At 39.2% G+C, this 27,649-nt stretch overlaps 1 protein-coding gene and 1 long non-coding RNA gene across 2 annotated transcripts in view; both read right to left on the bottom strand.

Moving 5' to 3' along the window:
• Nucleotides 1-23,645, bottom strand: part of LOC122847053 (NLR family CARD domain-containing protein 3-like) — a 31,261-nt gene extending 7,616 nt beyond the window's left edge. The window contains exons 1-9 of the mRNA XM_044144412.1: nt 23,244-23,645; nt 22,978-23,109; nt 14,286-14,364; nt 13,899-14,127; nt 11,949-13,740; nt 11,313-11,486; nt 3,060-3,233; nt 1,537-1,710; nt 1,105-1,151 (exon numbers count right to left, since the gene is read on the bottom strand). Of these exons, the coding sequence (XP_044000347.1) occupies nt 1,105-1,151; nt 1,537-1,710; nt 3,060-3,233; nt 11,313-11,486; nt 11,949-13,740; nt 13,899-14,127; nt 14,286-14,364; nt 22,978-23,109; nt 23,244-23,332 (2,890 nt within the window). The 5' untranslated portion in view covers nt 23,333-23,645. The remainder of the gene's footprint in view (nt 1-1,104; nt 1,152-1,536; nt 1,711-3,059; nt 3,234-11,312; nt 11,487-11,948; nt 13,741-13,898; nt 14,128-14,285; nt 14,365-22,977; nt 23,110-23,243) is intronic.
• Nucleotides 23,646-26,027: 2,382 nt separating this feature from the next.
• Nucleotides 26,028-27,435, bottom strand: LOC122847063. Its single transcript, XR_006373312.1, has 2 exons — nt 27,303-27,435; nt 26,028-26,932 (listed from the first exon to the last, which is right to left on the bottom strand). It is a non-coding gene; the product is annotated as an uncharacterized LOC122847063 (long non-coding RNA).
• Nucleotides 27,436-27,649: the final 214 nt, after the last annotated feature.

Below are 27,649 nucleotides of genomic sequence, written 5' to 3'. Positions count from 1 at the left end.
AAGGTTTTCATGCAGACACAGCATTTGGATGAGGAAGGATTTCAAACTGTTGTGAAGTGGAGTCAATCCTCAACAGCAGACCTATTACATTGGAATCCAGATCCAAATGATCTGGAAGCTCTAACACCAAACCATCTTCTCCTATTCAAGTCAACCCAAGCTTACCACCAGGCTTATTTCAGAAGGATGATGTTTACAGGAAACGATGGAAACAGGTCCAATATATATCTGATCTGTTCTGAAGAGATGGATTAAAGAATATCTGCCTCAACTTCAACAGCCAAAAGTGGATGAAGATTAGCCTAACTCGTTCCTGGAGATGTGGTCCTTATAATGGATGACTCTGCATGGTTCCTGGATCATCAGAATCACAGAAACTGTGCCAGACAAAAATGGACATGTTGAATTCAAGATTAAGAAACCAGATTATGTAGAATTACAAAGATATGCCTTCTTCAAGAGAAAAAAATGAAAACAACACATTTGACTTAAATCAACTTTTGACTTAACCTTTTGACTTGACTTTACTACAACTAGATGTACATGTAGACTGACTATGTTTAGGAAGTGCTGGTAACCTCTGGCCTAAACTGACTGACTATTGGATTTGACAATTTTGAGGAAAAGGAGAAATGACTGTTTGACTATTTGAAAACACTTTCATGGACTTTTGAATGTGTTGTCTCAATGTGTGTTTAATGTGTGTATATCTTGTGTTATGGTGTTATACATGTAATTATTACTGAATGATGTAATAATTACCAATGTTGTGGACACACTGGGATCTGTTATTAGAAATTATAGATCACCTGACCTGTAAATGATTGAATTTTACTTTTGCTGATGTTCCTTAAGCTATTATGGTGTTTTGTCCTGATTACTGTCGGATCCGTTTATTTTAGCCTTGGACACTTTTTCTGTTTTTGGATGTGATAAAATAAAAATTTTAACTGCATCCTGCCTTGAGTGTTGATCAGCTCACAAGATTTATTCAGACATTTTATTTGATAGTCGCCTATACTCCTGAATGAGTGATGTGACAGTTTGAAGATGGTTGAATGTGAGCTGCTTTGTTGTCATGAATCACATGAAAAACACACTTACACTTCCTCAGACCTGGTGTCAGGAATCGGACTCCAGCAGGCTCCACCCTGAAAGGAGGAGGGGGGTCAGACCATCAGTCTCTTCCTCTACCAACCAACACCACCAGGTGGCGCTGCACACATTTACAATGAGACCAGGCAGAAGAAGCAGCATCCTGAATCCAGCAGCTGCAGTAATGGGCTGCTGCTTAAAAAGTTACACAGTCAATATTACTAGAGATAATTAGAGTTATTAAACCGTCATAAGAGACAAAATCAGATTCAGAATTTTATTCATTCATTTATAAATGTTATGGTTGTAAACTAGATATTTAATTATCAGACTAAATATTTATCTTCAAACTAAATGTTTCCCAGCAGACTGACTAAAGACATTTCTCCCTCTTCCTCCTCTATCAGACCTTCTCTGCTCCTGCAGCAGGTTCCTCCATACCTGAGAGCTTCCAGTCTCCAGTGTGGATCCTTCAGTCCAGCCCACAGCAGCTTCACTCCTGAGTCTCCTGGATGATTGTAGCTCAGGTCCAACTCTTTCAGATGGGAGGGGTTGGAGGTCAGAGCTGAGGCCAGAGAAGCACAGCCTTCCTCTGAGACCAAACAGCCTGATAAGCTGCAGACACACAATTCATCACATGATGAGAAAATGAGAACATTGAGGTAGAAACCAAAGTCTGAACTGGACATTTTCACAAGAGGAAAACACACAAAAACTGGTGCTTAACCTGTTAATAATTTGAAATATTAATACAACTGTATTTCCTTTTGTATGTAAAGAAAATCAACATTTCCCACATGATGGTTGGAAAGATTTGCAATAATGATCCTTTGTTCAAACTGAAGTTATTATTTTTGGACCTAAAGAGGAAGGATCTAGAGCTATAGATCTAGAGTTATAGATCTAGAGTCAGTGCACAGCTTCAGTTATTACAACTAAAAACCAGCGATCAGGCCAGAAACCTGGGAGTAGTGATGGACTCTGACCTGAAAATTCTGAGCCACGTAAAGACAGTCACAAAGACGGCCTTCTATAACCTGAAGAACATTTCCAGGATTAAAGGACTAATGTCTCAGCCAAATCTAGAGAAACTCATCCAGGCGTTTATCTTCAGTTGTATTGATTATTGCAACAGCCTCTTCACAGGTCTGTCCAACAAATCAATCAAACAGCTGCAGCTGATCCAGAATGCTGCTGCTCGCGTTCTCACTAAAACCAGGAAGATAGAGCACATAACACCAGTTTTAAAGTCTCTCCACTGGCTCCCTGTAGCTCAAAGAATAGACTTTAAAATACTGTTGTTAGTTTATAAATCACTGAATGGTTTAGCACCACAATACATTAAAGATCTGCTGCTGTTGTATAAACCTTCCAGAACTCTCAGGTCTTCTGGTTCTGGTTCTGCTCTGCATCCCCAGAACCAGAACCAAATGAGGAGAAGCAGCATTCAGCATCTATGCACCTCAAATCTGGAAGAAACTTCCAGAAAACTGTAAAACAGCTGAAACACTGACTTCCTTTAAATCTCAAATAAAAACCCACTTGATTAGAGTTGTATTCGAAATGTAATCAATTGCAAATTTATTGTTTTTATTGTTGATTCTATGTTGCTCTGTATTTTTTGTGTTTGATTTGATGTAAAGCACTTTGAAATGCCTTGATGCTGAAATGTGTTATACTAATAAAATTTGATTTGATTTTTGATTCAACTAGGATGCAGAAATCTGTCAAATATGTAGAGTTACACTATCAGTCGAAGCCTGACCTCCACTTTTCTTAATAACTCTCTTTTTGGTTCTTTCAGCCTGGAGTAAATGAAAATTAGCCATTATTATGTGTTTAGATTTAGCATGTTAACCATGTCACAGTCAGACATCTATTATTATAACAAATAATTATTACATCATCTTTGAAAGCAGGTAAACAACAGAAATCTGGTTTCACCAGGATTGAGAACATTTTACCTGAGAGTTTCCAGGTTGCAGTTTGGACTCTTCAGTCCAGCAGAGAGAAGCTTCACTCCTGAATCCTGCAGGTTGTTGTTACTCAGGTCCAGTTCTCTGAGACTGGAGGACTGGGAGCTGAGAACTGAGGACAGAGCTTCACAGCTTCTCTCTGAGAGGTTACAGCCACTCAGTCTGAGGAGACAGAGAGAAAAATCTGTTATTAATCCATCAAATGTTTCTCTGTTACTTTCCAGTCAACAATATTCTTGGACTGATTGAAGAATAGCTCATATTTTTCAAAACTTTATAACATCTTTATTTTGAACTGGTTTATTCTATAGTTGGGACTCGAGCATTGAAGAACTGAACTACAGGCAACAAGGAGGCTGGCAAGAGAACTATTAAAATCTACAATGAACTGTTGTGTTCTGTGTTTTTCTGTATGTTTATTTCTAGTTTCCTGTGTGTCTGAGTCTCTGTGTTGTCCTGTCTCCCCGTGATTAGTCCCCAGGTGTATCTCGTTCCCTGATTTCCTCTTGTGTATTTAGTGTCACCTGTGTGTGTCTGTCTTCGTCGGGTCCTACGTCTTGTCACGTCTGGTTACGTCAATCTACGTCAATGTACGTCTGTGTTCGTCCGTATTCACCTGTTGCTACCTGTTGTGAGCATTAGCCTTCCGCTCAGCAGTGCTGCCAGGTTTGTGGACTGTTTTCTGCATATTTATAATTAAAACTCCTCATCACCGCACACCTGGGTCTGCTGCGTTTTACCTCACCGCCACCACCACACCACCTCATGACATGAACTGCATTAATTCAGTGACAGTTTCAATAGAAAGAAGAGAATTTCTAAAGGCTTCAACATGTAACATCATGAATAATCACTGAGGAGAGCTGGTCTCTCTTTTACTCATCACCCGCTGGCAGCAGACTAGGAAACAATATACTGATAAATAATTAGTAAATACCAGTAGATGGATCGGTTTCCAAGGTACATTAAGCACCATGTGAAAGAATCGTACTGTTTTAATGGGCTGCTGTTTACAAACTTGTACAGTCCATTTAATCCCAGAGTTTTTTTCTGCCAAATAGTACATGCATTTCCCTCCTTAAATCTACCCAACACTGATATTTAAGAATTAATTAAAGATGTGCCGATTGATCGGCCACTGATCATAATCGGATGATTTCTGTGAAAAAGTGTATGATCGGTGATCATAACAGGATTACTACAAACCTAGGGAATGGGGGATTTTCTTGGTTTTATTTTTACCTTACTTTTCTTCATCTCCAAGTTGAACCAGGACAAAATGCCTCCGGCCGACCCCAGAGACCTCAGCAGTATTATACAACGACTTCAGTCTATAGAAATGAAGATCAAACTGCTGGAGGTGAACTTTGAAATCAACGCTAACTGTGGAAACGAGACAACTCTTCCTCAAAACGACGGAGAGGTCGTACGCCTCGCATCAAGCAGCCCACCCTGGAATGCTCTGGGCGCCAAGCCGAAGCAAAAGTCTCACACTGCGGATCCGATGAGACGACTGACAGGGAGAACCCCTCACCTGGACAAATCGGCGTGGCTGGCTCTGAGCCGAAACCCACCCTCTACTTCAACACCTGCTCCACCGAAGAAAAACAAACAAGCAGCTGCAACCAAAACAGCTCCACCGAAAAACATTCTGGCCCTGTGGGAATCCCACTGAAAAACAGATTTTCTGCACTCCAGCCTGAACCTCTGAGTGAAACCTCACCATCAAACATCAACAATGAGGCAAGACCAACACATCCAAAGGACAAACGGCACTCAAGTTTACTGCCTTTATCTGAGTGGTCTAAACATAGTTATTTTTAGCAATAACACCTTAAAATGAATTAGCTACTTTACTTGGAGATTTTGAGGCAATCGGTTTCCTAACTTTTTTTAAGTAAAGTGAACTTATTACATTTTACAGTGTGGCAGACTTGCCTCATCTCTCTCAGTAAGCCCGTTCCGTTACTCCCTCTCCATAAATCTTATAACCTGCTTACCTGTCATCTCCCCAGCCCTCAGATCGCTGGCGTACCGGATCCAGTGGGTCTAGAAGCAGCTCACAATTCTCTACTGTTGATCTGTTCATCAATAAACTTTATTGATCTGATTTCTCCACTTCCTGTTTGTGTTCTGCATGTGGGTTAGACGGTTAGCGTCCGACATGACACTAATTGAATCTGCGCCTCCTAACTACAATTTCTTAAGTGAGAATAGAAAACATAAAAAAGGAGGAGGCGTGGCTTCAATATTTAAGAATACCGTAAATAGTAGTAAAATCTTTTTGGGTCACTTCACGTCTTTTGAGTATCTTAGAATTGAGGTTAAAGGCCACAAATAACTTTGACACTAACTTTATACAAAACTCCAACATATGTGGAAAATCTCTTTACTGAGTTGAATGAACTTCTATCTCTCTTATGTATTAATTATGATTGTTTAATAATTGTTGGTGATTTCAACGTTCATGTTGACAAACCCCAAGAGAGAGGGGCTAAAAAGCTCTCTAATATCTTAGAGACTTTTGGTCTAACACAACATGTCAAACAAGCAACACACACTCAAGGACACACACTGGACCTGGTTATCAGTAAGGGTGTGAATATTTCCAATGTCTCTGTAACTGATGTCGCCCTGTCGGATCACTTCCTGTTATCTTTGAAAGCTCTTTATCCTTTAACCCAGTGGTCCCCAACCTTTTAAATATAGCAGACCGGTCAACCCTGCGTTAATTTTCTGCAGACTGGGAGGGGGAGAAGGTGCATGCGGCGTAAGGATCGAGATCGATGCCGTTGTTTATTACTCATTCTGCTGCATGTTGGCGCGCAAAATGTAACCGACAGCTTCCGGTTTAGTATTTTCAAAATAAAAGTCCCTCCAGACTTAATACATCAAACAGACATATTTAATTATTTCTTGCGTGGCCCGGTACCAATTGGTCCACAGACCAGTACCGTTCCGCTGCCCGGTGGTTGGAGACCACTGTTTTAACCCACTTGGACAAACGGCTACTATCACAAAACGTTCTCTCACTGAAAGCACAGCAGAAACATTTAATCCAATCTACTCTTCTTCCTCACCCTTAAGCTGTAATGACGTAGATAAGTTGATAAATGATTTTCAGACTAAAGTTTCAGATATCATTGATTCCATTGCAACAATTAAAATGAAGGTTGTGTCTGGTAAGAAGAAATCTCCATGGAGAAATGCACAAACAGTTAGATCTGCAAGACAACTCTGCCGTAGGGCAGAATGAAAATGGTGTAAAACTCAACTTCACCTTCATTATGACATCTATAAAGAAAACTACCTTATTTTCATCTAACACTCAAACATGCAAGACAGGCTTTCTTTGCAGATGTCATAAACAAAAACATTAACAATGCTCCAGCTTTATTTGCTAAACAAATAACCAGAAAAATAATTCAAGTCTTTGAGCTGAATGTGAAAGACGTTGGTTCTGCTCTCCCTGTTGAACCGCCGCTATTCACTACTGGTAGTAATATTTCACAGACGTAGCGCCGCTCAACCTTCACCTGCAGTGAATCTCACACTGATTAAAGCTGCAGCAGGTAACGGAAACAACAATGACAACAACAACAAATGATTCACATATTAAAACTTTCGCTATGCCCAAACATGAGAGATAATTTATGAATAAATAAGTAATTATTGATCTCCTCAATCAGAACCAGCATTAACCAGCTAGCCACTCTCAGGAAGTATTGATTCAGTAACATAGGATTGTTTATTTTGATGCAACCAGACATTATTTGATATAATAAGTGTTAGATTTATTTGACTCATGTATAATTTATGGTACAGAGAAATTTACTGTTAAATGTTGTTTAACTGGTTGCAGGTTTTTCTCTTGTTCTTTTGACAGAGTAGCTGCTGTATTGGGCCTGCAAGTATGTTGCATGTTTACGTTAATTAGGTGAATTTATAACCAGATAATTTTTTAATTTTGCCACATCACATAGTATCATTTATAACTAATGCAAAAAATAAACAACCAATTCCGGTGATCGGCAGAGATCGACCTCATGGGTAATCGGTATCAGAATCTGCAGCAATAAACCTGATCGGAGAATCCGTAGAATTAATAAATTTTATTTTGGTTATGTTAGTGAAAATGTTGGTTTTATGCTGAGCAACAATTATTGCCAATGGAAAATTGCATTATCTGAATTATACAAATATGGCCTTTTTATACATATAAAAAGTATGAAAAATTATGACATTCACAACCTATTATCACAAACAATGGTTAGAAGAGTGTTCAGAAATATTTTAGATACATAAAGATTCTGTTGGCACTATTTATTCTTTATTTCTTTATCCATTTTAATTTTGATAGTTTATTCTTAAATTTATAGATTTTATTATTTGCAGTTAATAATTGTTGATTCTGTTTATTCTTTATTTTATTATTTTTCTTGATTTTTTTCTCAGTAAGACAGGAAGTAATATGGGTCAGTCCACTTTCTATAAGCGTAGGGGCCTGGTACCAACAGGCATTTGGGTTTGGGGCCTATGGGTTTTACCAGAGTAAAAGAGGTAGCAGAAAGAACAAAGAAAAGTTTGAACTCTGTAGTTGCTGGCTGAAATGGGAAAATAAATCATCCAGAACAATCAACAAGTTTGGACATTGAACCTTCTTTTGCCTGCATACAGAAACTTGATCCCAGTGCCTTAGTAGTGGCTTGACGGGACTTATTGGAGGTTTGGTTTGGCGAACTGTTGCAACTACAGATACAATGCAACATCCTGCAGATGTCATTCACTCAATTTGCCAAGTGACCTTTGACCTAATTTGGTCATTTCATCAATGGGGCAAGGTCAGGTGAAAATGTTAGAATTAATAAATGTGTTTGAGCTTTCACACTGGAAACAAGAAATTGATATCTCTTACAGCAGACACATTATTATTTTATTTTAAACTTTAAGCAGCTGCCAAAAGTCAAAACAATTTATTTAAAGCTTCTCGAAGTTCAAAAAAATGTCTGGCAACATTTTTTGCCGGTGGGATTAAACCACAGAAATAATTTGATTTATTTAACTGTCATAAAAGAAAGAAGCGGTTTCAGAATGTCAAGTTAAATTTTCACCATGTTATTCATTCATTTATCAATAATACAGTTTCAGACCAAATATTTCAATTGGAAACTAAATATTTATCTTCATACTAAATGTTTCCCAGCAGACTGACTAAAGACATTTCTCCCTCTTCCTCCTCTATCAGACCTTCTCTGCTCCTGCAGCAGGTTCCTCCATACCTGAGAGCTTCCAGTCTCCAGTGTGGATCCTTCAGTCCAGCCCACAGCAGCTTCACTCCTGAGTCTCCTGGATGATTGTAGCTCAGGTCCAACTCTTTCAGATGGGAGGGGTTGGAGGTCAGAGCTGAGGCCAGAGAAGCACAGCCTTCCTCTGAGACCAAACAGCCTGATAAGCTGCAGACACACAATTCATCACATGATGAGAAAATGAGAACATTGAGGTAGAAACCAAAGTCTGAACTGATCATTTTCACAAGAGGAAAACACACAAGAAACTGGTGCTTAACCTGTTAATAATATGAAATATTAATAAAACTGTATTTCCTTTCACAGGTAAAGAAAATCAACATTTCCCACATGATGGTTGAGAAAGTTTGACAACTGCTGGTTGGAAAGATCTGCAATAATGATCCTTTGTTCAACTAGGATGCAGCAATCTGTCAAATATGTAGAGTTACACTATCAGTCAAAGCCTGACCTCCACTTTTCTTAATAACTCTCTTTTTGGTTCTTTCAGCCTGGAGTAAATAAAAATTAGCCACACTGTAAAATGTAAAAGTAAAGTGTACTCTTAAAGAAAAGTGACCTGAACTCATTCCAGTTTACTCTGTTGACTATACTAACTTAAACTTAGCAAAGACAACTTTCTACTGAGGCAAGTAATCAAACTCATCAGCAGCAAGTAACCCGAACTTGGAGTTATGAGTGAGCAAAACGCATCTGCATAACCAGCAAAAAACTCGGCATCATTCGGCAGCTCTCGTTGAACGCACATGCGCATTGGACACTGACGAGTGACGACGTGTTTGAAAGAAGCGCCAAACTGTCAACAATACGGCGGTTGCTGCAGCTAAGTTTTGTCACGGTAAGTCCCACTGTTTTTTAGCAAACTTATATTCGTTATCTCGGCCGTATAATTCATCCGTAAGTCCAGGTTTTGAGGTTAACTTTATGTGTAATGATTTAGCGATGCCTGGGACTAACGTTAGTCGAAAATATCATGTTTATTTAGTGGCAACAAGATGGAGCGGCAGTGCAAAAAAAGCTGTCCGGCGCAAAACAAAAAAAAGGAAAAGGGATAAGGATAAAGATGTTGACGGGTTAAAAAAGCCGCTATACTGTTATAGAAGGCTTATGATGAGTAGACTGCCATAGGTGGGACAGCTGTAAACTGTAGGAGAAGCAGCCGTGATGAAGAAGTGTAGGGTCACCAGATTTGGGTTTCTGAAAAGGAGGACACTTCTTTTTTTGTTGGCGGGGGGGTAGAATCGGCGGACGCACATGCGCCAACGGGGGGTGGAGATGGAGGAGACAGGGGGGTGGGGGGGTAGAACCAGATAGGTAGCACAAGAAATCGGTAGCACATGTGTGTGATTTCTTTGACATACAAAGAAACCTGGAATGGAGTAGTGGAACGGAGTGGCAATGTAATCACAATGCACTGTAAGCTATGTAATGTGTTTTGAGGCAGTTGACTGAAATCCCTAACGATTTTTAAATTCCCCCCGGACATTTATTTAGGTCTGAAAACTAGGACATGTCCGGGAAAAAGAGGACGTCTGGTCACCCTAAAGAAGTAGGTGATATGTAATTGTGGTGTTGCTTCTATTGTTGTTAGGACTGTGAAGACCCAGACGTGTCTCACACCCCCATTGGGATCCTGACCATCATTCCTGAGGACAGGCAGGCCTCCACTGACTCACTGCACTTCCAGTCTTCAAGTACTGCCATCATTTTGGAAGGAAGTCTTGTCATGAATGATCTTGGGAATCTTCCACATGCCATGTGTTTGCTCTTTGGACTTATTTATTCTCTGAATTTGGAGTACCCTCAACAACTGAAGTACACCTTTGACTTCATCCAAAGGGTGCTTCTGTCACTTGGACATAAATCCCTAAAACCAAAAATACAATCACTCAAAAATCTTCTGATGCAATGAGTGAATGTGATGTGACATTATGGATCAACGTTGATACCTTTACTCTTATTGGAAAAGTGATTTTTATTTCTTGTTTGATTCTTTTTTTGTTGGAGAGAGCATCATTGCATTTGCAGACTACTAAATGGTTTTATGTTAATGAGGAGAAACATTACTTCACTTCACTACTTCACTATTTACTTTATCAATGTTATGATAAATGTTGGGCTCTAGTATTGAGAATTGAGTTTTTGTTTCACACCAGTCAACTAAGACATTTAAGCAGGGATTCTCAAAGTTTTAAAGACTGAGGGCCATTTGAAGGATTCAATATTAGATTGAAGGCTACCCTAGAAAAAAAGTTGTCACTTTTTTCCCCCTAAAAAAGTCTTTGGAAAACTTTGTTTCCAGGTTAGTGTGTATGTAACCACACTTAAGAAACTTGTATTTAAGGTAAACTTGTTTAATTATTAAACATTTTTTTCCATTCAAACTGTTGTCTGTTGGCTCTTCGTTCCAATAACTTAACACTTTTGGTTCATCTTACTTGAACATATCAAGGTAATTGGTTTCCTGATATTTTGCAAGTAATGTGAACTCTTAAACGTGTAAGCATAACTTATTTTTATGAGTACTGCTTAATTGGCATAACTCACAATTTGAAGTAGTCATAATTGACATTTTATAGTCAACTTTACTAATGATTTTGAGTTAACGGCACTCAAGTTTACTGCCATTGCATGAGTTGTCTGAATGAATATTTTACAGTTAACCCAATTAATGATTTTGAGTTAACGGCACTCAGGTTTATTGCCTTTATCTGAGTGGTCTAAACATAGTTATTTTTAGCAATAACACCTTAAAATGAATTAGCTACTTTACTTGAAGATTTTGAGGCAATCGGTTTCCTAACTTTTTTTAAGTAAAGTGAACTTATTACATTTTACAGTGCATTATTATGTGTTGAGATTTAGCATGTTAACCATGTCACAGTCAGACATCTATTATTATAATAGAAATAATCCAGGATTGAGAACATTTTACCTGAGAGTTTCCAGGTTGCAGTTTGGACTCTTCAGTCCAGCAGAGAGAAGCTTCACTCCTGAATCCTGCAGGTTGTTGTTACTCAGGTCCAGTTCTCTGAGACTGGAGGACTGGGAGCTGAGAACTGAGGACAGAGCTTCACAGCTTCTCTCTGAGAGGTTACAGTCACTCAGTCTGAGGAGACAGAGAGGAAAATATTAAATAATTCTTCAAAATGTATGGTTTGTGTTCCAGTCAACTATATTCTTTTCGCACGGATTGAAAAAAATATTATATTTTCCACATCTTTATCAGACATGTATTGTGAACTGATTTATTCTATAGTTGGGCCTCCAGCATTAAAAGACTGCAATACAGCAGCCAGCAAGCAGGCTGTCAAGAGAAACAATTCCTTTAATGAACTGCATTAATCCAGTGTCAGCTTCAATAGAAAAAAATAATTTCTTCTGCTTGAACATGTAACATTATGAATAGTCACCAATGAGAGCCGGTCTCTCTTTTACTCATCATCTGCTAGCAGCCAACATTGAGGAGTCAATGCACGAGTAAACAAACTGATAAAGCATGACTCAATATTTATCTCATCATTAACAGATTTTTATCAAAAATAAATGCAGTAACAATCTGTGTCCTTACAGAGCTTTGTTGGAGGCTTTAACCACTGGCAGCAGCCTCAGAAGAACCTCCTCTGAAGCAGAGTATTTCTTCAGGTCAAACACATCCAGATCTTTTCCTGATGACACTAAGATGAAACCCAGAGCTGACCACTGAGCAGGAGACAGTTTATCTGTGGAGAGACTTCCTGAACTCAGAGACTGTTGGATCTCCTCCACTAGAGAACGATCATTCAGTTCATTCAGACAGTGGAACAGATTGATGCTTTTCTCTGCAGACACATTCTCACTGATCTTCTTCTTGATGTATTGAACTGTTTCCTGATTGGTCTGTGAGCTACTTCCTGTCTGTGTCAGCAGACCTTGTAGGAGTCTCTGATTGGTCTGCAGTGAAAGTCCCAGGAGGAAGCGGAGGAACAAGTCCAGGTGTCCATTTGGACTCTGTAAGGCCTGATTGACAGCTCTCTGATGGAGAGAAATTATTTTAGGTTTATTAAATAATGCAGTATTCCTAGATGTTTGTGTTTCTTCCATCAGGTTGATTCCAGAGTTGATGAAGGTCAGATGAACATGAAGAGCAGCCAGAAACTCCTGAACACTCAGATGGACAAAGCAGAACACCTTGTCCTGGTACAGACTTCTCTCCTCTTTAAAGATCTGTGTGAACACTCCTGAGTACACTGAGGCTGCTCTGATATCGATGCCACACTCTGTCAGGTCTGATTCATAGAAGATCAGGTTTCCTTTCTGCAGCTGATCAAAAGCCAGTTTTCCCAGAGACTCAATTGTCTTCCTGCTCTCTGGACTCCAGTGTGGATCTGTTTCAGCTCCTCCATCATACTTGACTTTCTTCACTTTGGTCTGAACCACCAGGAAGTAGATGTACATCTCAGTCAGGGTTCTGGGCAGCTCTCCTCCCTCTCTGGTCTCCAACACATCCTCCAGAACTGTAGCAGTGATCCAGCAGAAGACTGGAATGTGGCACATGATGTGGAGGCTTCGTGATGTCTTCATGTAGGAGATGATCCTGCTGGCCTTCTCCTCATCTCTGAATCTCTTCCTGAAGTACTCCTCTTTCTGTGGGTCACTGAACCCTCTGACCTCTGTTACCATGCCAACACAATGAGGAGGGATCTGACTGGCTGCTGCAGGTCGTGTGGTTATCCAGAGGAGAGCAGAGGGAAGCAGTTTCCCCCTGATGAGGTTTGTCAGCAGAACATCCACTGAGGTGGACTCTGTAGCATCAGTCAGGATCTCCTTGTTGTGGAAGTCCAGAGGAAGTCGACTCTCATCCAAGCCATCAAAGATGAACAGAACCTGGAAGTGTTCAAAGCTGCAGATTTCTTTGGTTTCAGGAAAGAAGTGATGAACAAATTCCACCAAGCTGAACTTTTTCTCTTTCAGCACATTCAACTCTCTGAAAGTGAATGGAAATATGAACTGGATGTTCTTGTGGGCTTTGTCTTCAGCCCAGTCCAGAGTGAACTTCTGTGTTAAGACTGTTTTTCCAATACCAGCCACTCCCTTTGTCATCACTGTTTTGATTGGTTGATCTTTTCCAGGTGGGACTTTAAAGATGTCTTCTTGTCTGATTGTTGTTTCTGGTCTGTTTGTTTTCCTGGATGCTGTTTCAATCTGTCTGACCTCATGTTCATCATTGACCTCTCCAGTCCCTCTCTCTGTGATGTAGAGCTCTGTGTAGATCTGGTTCAGAAGTGTTGGACTTCCTGCTTTAGCAATCCCCTCAAACACAGAATGGAACTTCTTCTCCAGGCCAGATTTAAGTTGATGTTGACAAAATGCAGCAAAATGTTCTAAATTAAAGCAAAAAGTAAAATTAGGAACTAAATAAAATCATCTTCTGAAGGTGATATGAATAAATGTGATTCCATCTCTTGAGACATCAGTAAATTTATCAATTTACTTGATTTGATTTATCAATTAGGTTAAATCTTTTTAGAAATCCTCTTACTTCTCTGCAGACGGTCAGCCAGCTCCTCCTGCTTCATTCTCCTCAGGAAGTTCAGTGTGATCTTCATTACTGCCTCTCTGCTGCTCCTCCTCTGTTCTTCATTTTCACCTGGCAGCACCTCATCATCATCTGTCTGACTCTCTGAGTATTCTGGGTTATCTGGATTCAGAACCTTCTGGATCTTCTTCAGTTCTTTCTTCACAAAAGTGACAATGTTGTCCTCCAACAGCTGGAACAGAATAATAGATGAAGGAAATAGACTGAAATCAAGGGGCCAAACACCAAAGGGATGTTGGAGAGAGTGACAGTCATTTGTTCTACAAAGTGCAGCATGGAGATGACTGTGAACAAGACCCATGGAAAAGTAGTTGTTATACATGTACAGACCATAAATATGGAGTCCAGCTGTGTTTGATCCTGCTGGACAGACTGACCACTGGGATCCTCTGAGCTCTGCTGGTCCACTCTGTGGAGGAACCAGGAACAATTAGGAAGTCAGGAAGTATTCATCCAGCAGTATTTACAGAGGAAATAACAGAGTTTCACAATAAGAGTACTTACAGCATAAAAACAGAGCATCACATGAACACATTACAAAGAAGTTAGAAAGAGGAAGATGAACTACAAGGAAGAAGACCAGTCATTCCAGAATCACCCAGTAGACATTGTAAAAAGTTGGTGCTGAACTTTGACTTCATTCCACACCGTCAGCAGATCTGATGCTGGTGGAGACAGTGTCCCAGAGCTTGAGGACAGTAGAAGTGAAGGCTGTGTCCATACACATTTTCAGGATAGTGTAGCACATCCATCAAGTTCTGATGACTAAATATGATGTGACGTGGACATGAAGGAGGTCTGAGATATGTGGGCGTGTGTCCATGTAGGATCCTCTCCTGGATGCAATTTTTTTCCTACACTGCTGCAAGAAGAAAATGTCTTCTAAAAACTGGCAGTAGTTTTGGGAGTTGATTTTGAGTCTATCTTCAACCTAAATTTGTCCAACTAGCTCATGTTTAATAATACCAGCCCAGACTAGTACCTTGCTGGTCTGATGTGAAGTGGAGCTCTGTGGTCATTTCTGATCCATCAACAGGCCCATCTATCCATCTGGACCGTCAAAAGTCACTCTCATCTCATCAGTTCATATAACCTTTGAAAAATCTGACTTCAAATATGTTGTGGCCCCGTCTTGATGTTTCAACTTATGTGTTAAGTTCAGTAGTGGTTGGGTTTCAACCTTGGCTATGTCTCAGTTCTGAAAATCTTGTACTTCTGGGTGCTCAAGGTTGGAGTTCTGGAATATGATAGCACTGGAAGACAATGGCTTCCTGGTAGCTTCACATTTGATTCTTCTCAATTTTTTTGGCATTTAATTTACATATCTTTTTCTCAACATGTTTAGTGATGGGCTATCTGAAGCCAGGCTTTGAGGCTTGTACCGAGTAATAAGGGGGCGTGTCCGATGAAGCCCCGCTTCGAGGCTTGTGTCGTCTTGTTGAAAACCACGTGACTGGCAACAAACGAGACCTCGCATTGCATGGATCACTTGACTGCTTCATTTTGTGTATCTGTTTTCAAAATAAAAGTGTGATGAGCCAATGATGAGCACTAGTGAGAAATGAATGAAGCATCGAGTGATGAACTTTTGGGCAAAGCAAAGGGCCGGGAAGCTTCATTGCTTCATGAGGCTTCATTTGGCCATCACTACAGTTATGCACACCTTGATATAGGGCAGTGCTTCTCAATTCCAGTCCTCAGCCCCACCTGCTCTTCATGTTTTGGTATAATCTGAATCAGCAGTTCTACTTCAGAACAGCTGATTCAGATGATTGCATGGGCTCTTCTGCAGCCAACAAATACCACAGAAGTTTGTTTATCACCCACAGATTCAATCCAGGTGTATGGCAGAAGGGAAAACGACAAAACATGCAAGGCAGGGGGGCCTTAGGACCAGAATTGAGAAACACCGATGCAGGGTGTTGATCTCCTTATGCCCCATCCTTCCTCATTAAACAAATACACATCAACTGATATTCAATAATCATTTTATGTATACTGATAGGAGTTGAAAAATGTACATAAAAATGACATGATCAAAACTAAAACTTGCCTAATAATTGTGCACAAAGTGTAGGGGAAGTGAAGCATTCATGTCAGAGTTTCTAAACTTGTCATCAGTTTGTTCAGTTCTGCAATGTTGTCTGAAGCTCAAATGAGTTGTTTTGAATCCAATGATATATTTAAGAAGGAAATGTCACACCTTTAAATTCATGTATTGAAATAACCCCAAGTCACTGGTTAAGTACATGTTATTGTTTCAACTAGAGCTGAGGATAACTGAAACTCTTCATCACTAGAACTGAGGAAGACTTTCAGATAAGACGACAGAACAACTTAGAAACAATGAAAGAATATCAAACTGGTTCCATGTGAAATAGCTACTGGATAGTAGCCACTGCTGCCCTGGAGGCAGTCTGAAAGAAGCAAGGCTGCCATGCGCCAGGGCTACTGGGCCCTGTGACCCCCACAAATAACCAAGGTGATGATGATAATAATTTATTTCAGACAGACATTTCACCAACAAAACATAGTAATAATAAAGACTTTCATGTTTCTAAGTGTAAATGCAATACCTTACTGCCAAATTCACATACTCAAATACATGTAAATACACCACTTATTCTGGGACTGTAAGTCTGAAAAGGAGTATGATGATGTTTAACTTATATAATCATACCCCTTTTCCATTCATTAATTCATAACATAGTTCCTGTTTCTAGCATCCTTTCCATCCTTCAGATATACATAATATTTACCTATTTACACACCAACATATATTTACACACACATACACAATCCTGCACCCAATTGCCCAAGTCATCCACCGTGCTTTAATTCCCAGCCAAATTCATCACCCTAGTTCATCCTTATACTTTTGAATAGTAACCATTTAGAGTCTTGTCTTAAAATACCTCATGCTTGGTCTTTGCTTCAGCTCTTTAGTGAGTTTGTTCCAGCTCTTTACTCCAATGACAGAAATGCACATTCTTTTCATTGTTGTTTGAATATTCACTAAACTGGAAGACAAAATCTAGATTTGATGATTGTTTGCTATTAAATGTGCTACGGTCATAGTGAATTGGTGGAAAGTAATCAGAAAAATTTTTTAAGTTGTCTGTGGGGAACAAGCTGAAGGCAGCTTTACACAGAGCATTTAGATGGCGGAATGGACTTTACTCCATTTTCCAAACTGGAGTCTGGAAAAATGTAAAAGAGGATAAATGCCTGCAGCCGACCTAAGAACAGCTGAACACAGAGATCAACTGTATTAAAACACAGAATTTGTATGAAGGTTTTGGCATCATTACATCATTGGTGTGAACGCACCAGCAGCAGGTGAAACAGTTGTCTAACTGGGTGACCCGTCAGCTGTTCAGTTTGCCAAACCACACACACACACGCACGTACACGCAGACGAAAAGTTTATAAACAAGCAAACCGCCAGAACTGAGCACACAGTAAAAAGCTCTGCAAGGATACAAACGACCACTATTAGAACTACGGGAGGATTCAAACTCCACCCATTCATTGTTAGCTTACAAAAAAGGGCCAATCCGCCAAATTTACAAAACTAAACTGAACAATAACATTTAGGCTTTGTGCAGACCTCCATGGACTCACACAGACTCACTACCAGTGTTGGCATAGTTACTTTGAAAAAGTAACTTTAATCGGACTACTGATTACTCCTTGAAAAAGTAACTTAGTTAGATTACTGACTACTTGATTTGGAAAGTAACTAAGTTACATTAAAAGTAACTTTTTAGTTACTTTCAGCAGCTGCTAACAACAACGCTCTGCCTCCTGTGAAAATCACATTGAGGTTTGCCAATTCTTAATTGTAAGCTATTTTATAATGGTAACATCAACAATGTGTCTCCACTGATAAGGTTATTTGTGTGGTCCACTGTTGTCTGGAAAACTCTAAGAAGGATTTTAAAGCCCCCCCCCTAAATCCCCCAGCCTCCAGATTCTGCGTTACGGCCCTGCGTTTGGTCTCAAAGCTCAGCGCCCAGATCTCCTCCTGCTGCTCCACAGCTCAGATGGCTGCACAGATTTGTGACACTTATCTTAATATTAATAATTATAATGGCGTTAAGTTGCCATTATAATTATTGCCAACTACGGACACGTTTATTCGTGGCTGTTTTCACGTTTTTTGCGCTGTTCATATTGGTCTCGTTGTTTGACGTTTTCTGGGGCGCAACGCGAAGCTCAACGTCATTCAGAGGTAATACATTAACTTGACATTAACAAAGACACAGCGGGACGGATCATCGGGGAAATGATGGACAGGGAGAGACTGACTAAAACTACCTTAATGACGGACAAATTCTGGGATTTATTGTGAGTCTCTGCTTATTTCCAAGCCCAAATGAGCAACTTCACGTTCAAAAACGAGCCCAAAAAGGCGCAACCCGCCGCTCATTAAATTTGCAAGCGACTTAAAAAAAAAGAAGCCCAAAGCCGTTTATAATAATCGGACTTGTCGACAGAAACTGAAAATAGTTCCAGTTTTTCCACCAACAAAATGCGCATCTTCCTCCATTGTTTACATTTCTGTCGCACAGAGACGTCAGTCACTCGACAAGGCAGTAGAAAATCTGATTAAATTACAAAAAGAAGATAACGCACAGTGATTTTGATAAGTAACTGTAGTCTGACTACTGGATTTGAAATAGCAACGCGTTAGATTACTCGTTACTGAAAAAAGTGGTCCGACGTCAGTAACGCGTTACAAATTAACGCGTTACTGACATCACTGCTCACTACGTACGAGATTTTTTGACACAATCGATCTTTTTTTTCTCCTAAATGTTAAAAGAAAAGAGGGTTAGATAATAAAAAAATCAAAAATTATTCTTTTCTGTTTTACTTAAAGGAAAATCTCAAGGTACACACAGTGTGTACAGAAGCCATCAGTAGCCATCAATATTTATAACTACTGATGGCTGATTGGCTTTTGAAAAACAAAGAGGAAAAAAAATGAATGCAATTATTTTTTCGACCTGAGCAAAAATGATCTGCTCTGGGAAAAGTATGGGTGAACATTTGGTCCAGACCGTAAATGGACATAGGCCCGATTTTCTTTCTTTTTCCACCCCAACACCTCAGAAAGTATGTTGTTGCATCCCTGATTTCACATATGAATGTAGAAATGCTGGGAAATGAGCTGAGCTCACAACAAACACATTTGAAATAAAAACCTTTTAGACTGAACAGTTCATTCAGTTACAGCAGTTAGAACCAGCTCATCTCTCTGATGATGGAGGTTCAGCAGATTTAAAGGTAATAATCTCGTCCTTTGACTTGTTGCTATTAAAAGACACACAGCTGGGCTCTGGTTCTGGTTTGAGTCTCTGATGGATCCTGATAGAAAAACCCTTATTAAGAATCTTCTGTGGAGTAGATTATTTTTTAATCTAGTAACCATTATTTTTTAATCTATTCCACAAACAGATCATCAACCAGATGTTTTAAATGATTCCCATCAGAACTGGTCCAATCCTCCAACATGTTCCTGATCATTGATCCCCCTGAATAATGTCCAGCCTCGTTTAAAGAGCAGAAAGATCTGTTTCTGAAACAAACATGATGGTTAGAAATGACTGAGAGAGGAGGATCTGATGGAGCTTCATTCAGAAACAGATGGTAAATTATAAACCATCTGGCTCTGAATGAGATCCACATGAAATATTATTTAGATTGACTGTAGAAATGGTTGATAATCCACCATGTTGGTATTTATATACATATATATCTGCAGAATATGAACTGGAACCCCTGAGGTCAAAGTGGGAAACACCCCCAAAGGCGGTGGAGAATGCCTGAGCTAAGATCCTGTGGGACTTCCAAATCCAGACAGACAAAATGGTGAGGGCGAACCAACTGGACATTGTTGTAGTGGATAAACAACAAAGGAAAGCCATTGTGGTGGATGTAGCAATACCAAATGACTGGAACATCAGGAAAAAGGAGCATGAGAAACTGGACAAATAAGGGAGGAACTGGAGAGGGCCTGGAAGGTTAAGACTATAGTGGTGCCTGTGGTCATCGGGGCCCTCGGGGCAGTCACCCCCAAACTGGGGGAGTGGCTACAACAGATCCTAGGAACAATATCAGACATCTCAGTCCAGAAATATGCATCAGCCAAGATACTGTACAGAACCCTCAAGTTCCAGGCCTCTGGTAGAGGACCCGAGCTCAGAGGAAGAAAGAGAGAAGACCACCCGCGGTGGGTGAGAAGGGATTTAATTATATATTTATACAACTTTTGTTTTAATGAGCCTTGGTAATGTAATGTAATGTAAAAGATTGTAAAACTGCTAATAGAAAATTAGCTTAAACGGTCCAGTTCAACAGCCAAACATTTATGCTAGGGTCTTTGTTTCTGTGTGAAACAGATTTCAAACTTTAAATGAGTTGATTCTCATGGTTGGCTCTGGATATTTCTGAGGCATTTTTGGCTTCAAAACGCTGTGTTTGATAACAAATGATAACGATAATTAAAGCTTCTCAATGTTTGACAGTCTAGCAAAATGTTTTTAAGTCAGACTTCATAGCTGCTACAACGATGAGCTGCTCTATGCTGTAGTTGGGGATATGTTGTTTGCTGCTGAGCAAAATCATTTTGTGGCTAAAACAAAGATTATTTTTACATAAACCGGGGGGGAAAGGGAAGACAATTCCAAGGGCCCCTAACCAATGGGGGGCCCCCCCCAACAATTTTTTTCTTTTGTTGTCGTTCATAGAAATTTAAAAAATTGGGCCCTGTCAACTACAAAATTAATCATATTGTGTTTTCTAACATTGTTTTTAGCAGAAAAATTACCTGTTACCACTCCCAGACATAAAAACACACATCCATATTTGCCCTGAATCCCCCTGAACGACTGTGGTGGTTAATGTGCTGCCAATAAAAATAATAAAATCAGGTTTTCAAAAATTCAGAGAGGGAGAGGGAAAAAGGTAAGTGTGTCAATTTGTAACCCAGTTTTTCTCCCAGAGGTGGGTAGACTGAGAGACTATCAACAATTTAGCATAGTTGGCTTACCTACAGACTGTTTGCTTCCATTTCACTAGCATTTAATGAATTAAGGAAAAAAATTTCAAAAATATTTCTATATTTAACTGGTACTATTACCTTTTATCACACTTAACAGATGAGTCAGTCAGCAGCAGCAGCTCTAACCCACGTTCCTCCTGACCTGCCCTCTTCTAAGTGAAATTAAAGCTGCTAATTGTATTTTTTACATATTTGTCAAAACTGTCATTTTGTTATGACTATTATGGTATGAGAGATAATCTGAGAAAAATAAATTTCCTCTGTCTTTTCCCAGTGCTATCTAGAAACAACCAATCTGTGGCAGATGAGTTTTATCGCTGTCAATCACAATCTCACATGGTGCTGCTCATCCTCCCTCCTCTGGCTCTGTGCTATGCTGCAGCTAGCAAAGCCTGTTGTGAATGCTCAGTCTAGTTAGCATAGCTACCAAGGACAGCAGATAAACATTTTTCCTGTAATGATAAGTTGTTTCTCCACCATTAGCACATTTGGCAATGAACGAATGAGGATGATTGACAGCGCTAAGACCCTCCTCCTGGTTCTGATTGGTTGTTTTTGGTCAGAATGGTGCATTACTTTAGCTAGCAATAGTAGTTCAGGGAGGAGGTGGAGGCGATTGATTGTTTTCACAGATTATCTGTTTCATAACAAACTGTCACAACATGATGACAGCTTTAACAAATATGGAGAAAACATATTTTTTATCAAAATTATATACTGCAGCTATGCAACTACACAACAGTTTTTAAGAATTCTGGATTGTTTTATGTATATTTTGCATGTTGTCTGTGACTGTTGCTGGTGGTTAGAGACATTTCAGTAACGTAACACTAATATAAACAATTTAAGCAACCTACTTGCATACTATATGCAGACTGTTGCATGTAAAATTTATGAGCAGTAATTATTGTGCTAGTATCAGTATTGAACCAAAGAAAGCAAGGCAGTAATATTTAATATTGTGATGCTTTTTATGGATCAAATAGACTCAAAAAATGTTAACAGCAGCTGTGTGGGGGGGCCCAATAAAAATTTTTGTCATGGGGCCCAAGATTCCTGGCAGCGCCCCTGCAGACAGATCCAAATGACTGATGAACTTGTGCAGATTTCTCTGCAAATTGTGAAGCTGTACTTTCAGACCCCAGCAGCTGAAGTGCTGATATTTTCAGTGGAGTTGTTTGATTTAATTTATTATAAGATATTGAGGCCACAGTCAGTGGTTTTTCTCACTGCAGAGAAAAAATTAGAAGTTCATCTCCTTTATGTGTGATGGGATCTGGATTTATGGTTAAACTAGGTGAATATTAACTAAACCATGTGGCTGAATAACGGATGTTAACATGATTATAATTTGACAAGTAAAAATAGTACATGACATGTTGAAGACATGCGGCAAATATCGGCCTGGTCCGGGAATTGAACCCGTGATGGCCGCGTCGAGGACTCAAAGCCTCCAAATGTGGGTCGCGCTGTCCCACAGCACGCCCCCTCCAGCCTTTTTAAAGAGAAGTAAAATCTGTTTCTGAGACAAACATGTTGATTTGAAAAGACTTAGAAAAGTTTGATGATGTTAGTGTTGAATTCAGACATGGAGAAGAACCAGGGATAATTTCCACTCTGACCATCCAAGGAGGATCTGATCAGAACCAGATGGTCACCTAAAGACCGTCTGGTTCGAAAGATATCCACATGAGATATTTTTCTAGTTTAACTGTAGAAATGGTTAATAATTCACTATGTTTGAACCACAGAGATGAAATTGGAATCATAAAATTAATTCATAAAAACCTTTTTCTTTCAGCATTACTCTGGAAAATAAATTAAATTTAGATTTAGAGAACAATCCAAATATCAATCTAGAAAATTTTGTGAGTTGAGTGTTAAATTATTATTGTCACATGGTCACAATGACAGATATAAACAGAACAGTTACAGCAGTTAGAAACATCTCACCTCTCTGATGGTGGAGATCCAGGAGATTTAAAGTCAATGAGAAAACCCTTTGACCTGTCACTCTTAAAGGACACACAGCTGGGTTCTGGTTCTGGTTCTGGTTCTGGTTCTGGTTTGAGTCTCTGATGGATCCTGACAGAAACATGATGATTAAAACTTAATCAGCAAAGAGGAGCAGCAGCAGCTTCATCACCACGTCTGTTCTGGCCTGATATAGTGAACGCTGTGTGAAAAGGGCTGTGGACAGTTAGAGATGGTGACCTCACCTCTGACCTTTGCTCTGGCTCTCATCTTCCCCACACAGAGTGGTTTTAGAGGGAGGGACTCCCTCCTCTCTGTCCTCACACTGATCCATGCTGCTGAATTCACATCAGCTCACACACACTTTCTACCTTCACCTGCAGAGGAAACACACATCATTCATCTGCACATCAACTCTGATCATCCTTTACATCATTAGAGCTGGAAAAAGATCAGCTGCTCCTCCTCTGATTGGCTCTTCTTCTCTGCTTCATATCAGTGTCAGGTGAATGCAGTCAGACAGCAGAGAGGCAGAGGAAGCTGCCATCAGCTGCTGCACTTCTACTATCAGTCCACTAGATGGAGACATGGAGCAACATTTACATTCACTGATTCAACCTGAACAACAGGAAGTATTTTAGTGAATAACTAATCTCTAAAAGTGGATTATCTGCTCCTTCAAAGATTAACTATTTCATAATCTTACGTTATTAAACATATCAAACAACATCATTTTATTTCCAATGGAGCAGGAAATTCTTTTTTCTGACATTAATGGTGGAAACCAGAAATCAGAAGTGAACATTTTCTCCAAACATCAGAGAGCAGAAACAAGCAAAAACGTTCCTGATGATAAAGTTCAAGTTGGAAAAAAAACAAACTTACAGTTTGTTCAAAGTATCCAAAGAGTTGATGAAGAATATCTGAACAACAAACTGAGACCCAACAGAACCACGGTAGATCCAGACTGGTGCCACACCTGTGCAGGTGAGTTGAAACTGAAAGTGTCACGAGGAGAAAAGAGGACAGACTGGTCTGACTGGTCAGTTTGTGGGAGTCAGAATAAAATGTTCTGTTTACATCTGAAGACAGAATCACTTCTCATAAATCTGGATCCGCTGTTATTCTGTTGATCCAGGTTCTGTACAACACGACTTGAACCAGAACCTTTTTTAACTTGGAACCAACTGAACTCTTCATTAGTGGGGATTTGTCGCCCTCTGGTGGTGAAACTCTTACCTACATGACGTCTGGTTATTAAAAACACATTTAGTGCCTTTTAAATGATCCAGATACAGCTCTGGGAAAAATTGAGAGACCACTTAAAATGATCAGTTTTTGTGATTTTATTTATTTATAGTTATATATTTGAGTAAAATGAACATTTTCTTCTATGAACTACTGACACATGGCTCTGAAATTCCAAGCAAACATTGAGTATTTGCAGAAAATGAGTAATGGTGAAATTAATGAAAAAGTTGCAGTGCTTTTAGACCACAAATAATTAAAGGAAATCAAGTTCATATAGAAACAACATTACTGATATTTTAATTCAGAAGTTCAGAAATTATTTGGGGGAATAACCATCAGGTTTTCAATGAGGTTCTCAGTGATTTCTTCACTTTTTTTCCAGAGCTGCATGACCGCAACAGTAAAACGTGATCAGAACCAGAACCAGAACCAGTTCTTAGGTTTCATTTGTCAGGACATGAATGACTTTATGGTTTGTTTGTTTCTGCTCACCTGGAGCACCAGCCGGGTGGAGTCAGTCTGAGTTCCTTCATCATCCAGAGAGCTGGAGAACATTGAAGATCCTCCTGGAAAAAGTGGGAGCTTTGGAAAGAAATCAGCAGGAAGAAAAATGGATCTTCATCACTTCTGAAGTGAACGACATCAGAGTTGGATTCAGTGGAGTCACATGAAGAACAGAACACTGAGGCTAGAAGAATAAACATCATGCTAAATATTAGCTTCTTATATTGCTGTCCAAAGAGTGACATCTCTCAGTGAACTTTATTGGCAGGACTTCAGGAAAAATAAATCTGACAATCCTGAGGTTTCTGTGAATGAGGTGTTTCTTTATCCAGTCATTTGTTAAACTTGCCTGAGTTCCATAAAGCTTCCACTGGCACATCAAGATGGGACTGAACAGTTCAGTCAGTTCAGTTTGTTTTAGCTGTGACAGAAAGTAACACACTGTGGGAAAAATTGTGTGTTTGACTCATGAGCATTCAGGGTTGTTCTGCACTGATACAATGTTAAAGTGGGAGATTCTGGGTGAAGAAGGTAACTGGTTACTGCTGCTCCAGCAACTCCTTCCAATTTTCCTGCAAACACAAGAAATATGGCTTATTGTCCACATGAAGCAGTGATGACAGATATCACCTCTGCTTGCTTGGCATCCTTTAGTCCTCACAGATCTTCCATTAAATTCTAAATATTTTAGAACTGCAAAGTGATATTAGATTTAATCTTTCCACAGTAAGAAACCTGAATTATGTGATAACCTTTAATGCATAGATTTCATTGACAGGATGGTACAAGTGGCCAAGAGAACAAATGCAGAAAAAAAAACAATTTGTACTATTAGAAATGGTATGAATTGCTTTGCAGATTAGAAATAAACTCCAACTGGGGGCTGTATGGGACAGGAATTTTCTTTCAAAACATGGAGCAGAGAAAACGTTAAAATAATTTTATTTTATGCATAGTTTTCCACCACTATTGTAGACCTGGAAATCTAAGTTCTGCATCTTTTTAGTATTTTAAGAACCATAATTACATTTGGTAAAGAAGTAAACTAGAAAGTCCTTTTGCTTTTCTTGTGATGGCTACTTTGATATTTGACCCATTTCACTCAGAAATCCATCCATCCATTATCTGTACACCCTCTTCCCTAATGGGGTCGGGAGGGTTGCTGGTGCCTATCTCCAGCAGCGTCCCGGGCGAGAGGCGGGGTTCACCCTGGACAGGTCGCCAGTCTGTCGCAGGGCACACTCAGAAATAAAAAAACAAAAAAGATTCAAAGGGATTTTTGAACACTGATGTTTTAATTCAAAATTTCTTTGTGAATCAGTTCCTTCAGATACAGATCATTTCATTCTCCTTCACTGTACAAGGATATAAAAAGTTCACAGCAACAGCACAAACATACAAAATAGTCATTTTTACCAAATTCATTTGTTTTTCCTCCTCTGCTCTCCTTAAATACATCTGAACTCTGGTGAGGAAACCAGCCATAGCAAAAAAAAAAACAAAAAAAAGATTCAAGTCAGTGTATACAATCTTATTTACAGAGAACATTGATCAAAGTGCATTGAGGAGAGTCCTGATTTACAGTCACATCTCTGAGGGAGGAAATATATTTACACTGTTTACAAACGCTGTAACCATGGTGATCTCAGCAGCAATAATATTAATGCAATAAACAGAAGAAACCCTAATATTATCCAGCAAAGCATGATCAGAAATATTAACATCCTGTTTCATAATTAAATACTAGTCTTTTAGTCTCCAGACTTGTTCCCCGTTAAGACCTGAGAACTTTGACCCGGTTTAAATCAGAACCAGGAAACAGTTTGATGAAGACGCCCAGTTCTTCAGATGTTCAGTCCAGGCTGAACACAGAAAGAGACTCAAAGAGAAAACTGTTCTCTGAACAGACGGGCAAAGACAATGTTGGAAAAGCAAAAAGAAAAATTCATTAACACTTTGGAGTGAACATGGAAAACTCATGGAAGTATTCACATAATAAATAACATTTCCTCTTCACCACAGATCAGGACTTAATGCACTTCTGAAGGCATGTGGTTGAACTGTAAGAGCCGCCGTTACGGCGAACCGTTGGCATGGCAACATGGAGGAGGTTTCCACAAAGAACAAACTAAATCCTGAACGATCAGGATAAATCATCGTCTGTGCTCACTATTGAAATCTGTGGAAAAGAAAAGAGATTTTATTTAACACTTTGCAAGAAGAAATGGCAGCATTTTCATTCACCTCAAAATATTGACTTTTTAAAATTTATGATTTCAGAGATTTACACAATTTTAGTCTTACTAAAATTACAATTTGTTGCATCAGGTAAGAAATTTTAAAGAGCACATTAGGTTGAAAAAATATTCAGATAACTTTTGTTTGTTAGAAAAAAAAAATATATATATATATATATATGAAGATTCATACAAGGGGGTTTGAAAGCAGAAAACAAGTTTTTTATTATTATTTAATTAAGTAAAATATACCTGGAGGAGGAAATGAGGAACTATTGAATCTACAGGAGTTTTCAGGTTTGGTCGACTCACCGCTGGGTAGGTGTGGCCCACGTTGGCGCCGTGGCGGGTGATGTCGATGTTGTGGTTTTCTTCTGTGGTTTTCAGGTAGACTGGGATGTCGAAGTTCATGTTTCTGTTCAGCAGTTGTTCTGTTTCCAGACTTGAAAATAAATATTTATAGATGATTTCCATTCAGTCTGACTGAGTTTTAGATATTTTGTAAAGCTGCTGTTTTTTCTCCTCAGAAAATCAACAAAAAACTGAATTTAATTTTATAATTTAAGAAACAAAATTCTTATTTTAGAGGAATTACACTAAGGTATTTGTTATATTTATTAGGATGCTTATTGGGTATAACTAGTGAATATCATTAATTT

Source organism: Gambusia affinis, linkage group LG17, assembly GCF_019740435.1.
Source record: "Gambusia affinis linkage group LG17, SWU_Gaff_1.0, whole genome shotgun sequence".
NCBI lineage: Eukaryota > Metazoa > Chordata > Actinopteri > Cyprinodontiformes > Poeciliidae > Gambusia > Gambusia affinis.
The sequence above is the reverse complement of the archived record's forward strand: the minus strand, read 5'-3'. Positions and strand labels throughout refer to the sequence as shown.